At 48.8% G+C, this 3,058-nt stretch overlaps 1 protein-coding gene across 1 annotated transcript; it reads left to right on the forward strand.

Moving 5' to 3' along the window:
- Window positions 1–1,062: 1,062 nt before the first annotated feature.
- LOC104962155 (kelch-like protein 12) lies at window positions 1,063–3,008 on the forward strand (the record flags this gene model as incomplete). The annotated part of the gene is made up of 3 exons (XM_010790557.1): window positions 1,063–1,474; window positions 1,901–2,127; window positions 2,699–3,008. Coding segments are annotated over exons 1-3 (604 nt in total), but the record flags the coding sequence as incomplete, so codon positions are not given.
- Between the last annotated feature and the right edge of the window lie 50 nt (window positions 3,009–3,058).

Genomic DNA, 3,058 nt, shown 5'->3' on the forward strand with positions numbered 1-3,058 from the left:
GAGAAAGTGCACCACTAACGGCCTGTTTCCCTCTCTTCCCCCTGGAGAAAGTGCTCCACTACCGGCCTGTTTCCCCCTCTTCTCCCCGGAGAAAGTGCTCCACTACCGGCTTGTTTCCTCTTCTTCTCCCCGGATAAGTAGTCTCTCTACCGGCCTGTTTCCCCCTCTTCTCCCCGCAGAAGGAGCCTCTCTACCGGCCTGTTTCCCCCTCTTCTCCCCGTAGAAGGAGACTCTCTACCGGCCTGTTTCCCCCTCTTCTCCCCGTATAAGTAGTCTCTCTACCGGGCTGTTTTCCCCGATTTGCCCCGCAGAAGGAGCCTCTTCTCCCCGCAGAAGGAGCTCCACTACCGGCCTATTTCCCCCTCTTCTCCCCGGAGAAAGTGCCTCTTCTCCCCGCAGAAGGAGCCTTTCTACCGGCCTGTTTCCCCCTCTTCTCCCCGGATAAGGAGCTCCACTACCGGCCTGTTTTCCCCTATTCGCCCCGCAGAAAGTGCCTCTTCTCCCCGCAGAGACTCACCTGATAAACGGCGCTCCAGCTCCCGGTCTCATCGATCTCCCGGCACTCTGCCTCCATGTCAGTCCGTCTCCACAGCCTCTCCCCCCGGACTCAGGAGAACCGTAGCTCCCCGGTTCTTTTTTACGGTTCTTTTTAAACAGTTTTCTCAGATTCTTACCGTGTTTCTCTCTCTCGTGTAACCGGAAACAGCCGCTGCTCCTCCTCTAAAACCTCCAGGAAGGAAGTGCGCCAACGGTGAAGCAGATTTCCGTTTAGTGGCCAAACGGGGGAACTACAACGTATTATTCTCTGACGTTTATTAGCTGTTGGGACCAATGAAAAGAGTGCATTACCGCCCCCTGCTGGACTGGAGAGCGGAGCATTTTATTTTATTTATTTTATTTATTTTATTTATTTTATTTATTTTATTTATTTTATTCAATATCATACATTCTACATACAACAAAGTCCAGGGGCCCTCAAGTCCGGTGGAGCATGTGTTGCGTCTGGTAAGTGACGTCACGCTGCATCACTCGCGTCTCCGTCTGGGCGGCGGTAGCGCGCACGCAGTCACGTAATGTTCTGTTTACGTCTGTAGTGCAGTGACCCTGCTGCTGCTGCAAAACGAGCCATTGTACCTGCTTTAAAGCCGAACCTGGGGGGATGTGACCGGATATTTGAGACACTTGAGAGTGTGAGGAGTTCCAGAGTGACATGTCAGAGTCACCATGGATTACCTGTAGTGTAAAGCTTCTCTCTGACTGACAGCAGGAGAGCTAGCAGGGCTCAGTTAGCTTTGGATCAGCTGTTCTGCACACAGGTATTATCCTCTGTGGTTGTTGTTGGTGTGTGTGTAGCTGCTGGATCTGTGTGTGTTTGCAGTGTGTAGTGTGTGTAGCTGCTGATGGCTCATGTGTAGCTGCAGCTCTTACAGTCATTGCCTCCCAGCGGTGGAAACAGTTCTCAGATCCTTTAACGGTGAGTGGCTGCAGAAACACATTCACTGCATTAAAGTCAAAACACTAGCAAGCACAATATCACCCAAGGTGCACTTCATTTCAATCAGGAAGTATACAGGGGTGGGAAGTAACTAAGTTCCTTTACTCTAGTATTGTACCTTTTGGTCCAATTTAAATAATATTGTTATATTTCTACTTGTTTGTGACATTAGGAGACACATTTAGTATGTCAAACATATGGTGAACTAATAATAAGAACTACATGTCTTTGTGTAACCCTGTGTTTACATATATCAGTCATTATTTGAACGTACTATGTTGTGATTTAGACTAATCACCCAAATATGAAACTAGTATAACTTTAATACTCAGAGCTGCATGTTCAGAGGATGCAGTGATGAAGACTCTCTCCTCATCGGATCTCCTCCTCCTCCTCCTCTCTCAGGTTCCTGGAGCAGCCTGAGGTCGGGCGGCGCCTCCGGGGGAAACATGGCTCCCAAAGACATCATGACCAACTCTCACGCCAAATCCATCCTGAACGCCATGAACGCTCTGAGGAAGAGCAACACGCTGTGTGACATCACGCTGAGGGTGAACACGGCCGACTTCCCCGCGCACCGGATCGTCCTCGCAGCCTGCAGCGACTACTTCTGCGCCATGTTCACCAGCGAGGTAACACTCTAAGGATGTCTCACAGAGGCTTAGAGTTAGCATCCAAAACTCCTCTGTGTACTTCCGGATCATGGTGACATCACTATGGAACACTCGCGCTCCTATTGGCCATCGCTCCGACACATTGTACGTGATAGGGTATAAGAGGCGGGACATCTCTTATGCTGCTCTTATGATTCAACGTCAGTGACGGCATGCTGAGATCCTCATCACTGATTGGCTAACGCCCGAACGTGTCACGTGATTTTGACGCTCAAGTTGAAAAAAATTGAAATATATATATTTATAAAGCACACAAATAAAGTGCAACAGAAACACATCAAATAATATTTAAATACATTTAAAAACAGTCATGTAAAAAGCTAAGAGAATACAATTAGTGTAAGATATGAATAACTATTTGATTTAATGGAAAGCAGCGTCTTCAATTGCACAAGTTAGTTCAATTTCTAGTTATTATTGACTGTGTGTGTGTGTGTGTGTGTGTGTGTGTGTGTGTGTGTGTGTGTGTGTGTGTGTGTGTGTGTGTGTGTGTGTGTGTGTGTGTGTGTGTGTGTGTGTGTGTGTGCAGCTGGCAGAGAAGGGGAAGTCCTTCGTTGATATCCAGGGTCTGACAGCATCTACGATGGAGATTCTTCTGGACTTCGTGTACACGGAGACTGTTCTGGTGACGGTGGAGAACGTTCAGGAGCTGCTGCCGGCCGCGTGCTTACTGCAGCTCAAAGGTGCGTTCAGGTGCATCCACTCAAAGGTGCGTTCAGGTGCATCCACTCAAAGGTGCGTTCAGGTGCATCCACTCAAAGGTGCGTTCAGGTGCATCCACTATAAGGGGCGTTCAGGTGCATCCATTCAAAGGTGCGTTCAGGTGCTTCCACTCAAAGGTGCGTTCAGGTGCATCCACTCAATGGTGCGTTCAGGTGCATCCACTCAA

Source organism: Notothenia coriiceps, unplaced genomic scaffold, assembly GCF_000735185.1.
Source record: "Notothenia coriiceps isolate Sejong01 unplaced genomic scaffold, NC01 NC01_scaffold00034394, whole genome shotgun sequence".
Lineage (NCBI taxonomy): Eukaryota > Metazoa > Chordata > Actinopteri > Perciformes > Nototheniidae > Notothenia > Notothenia coriiceps.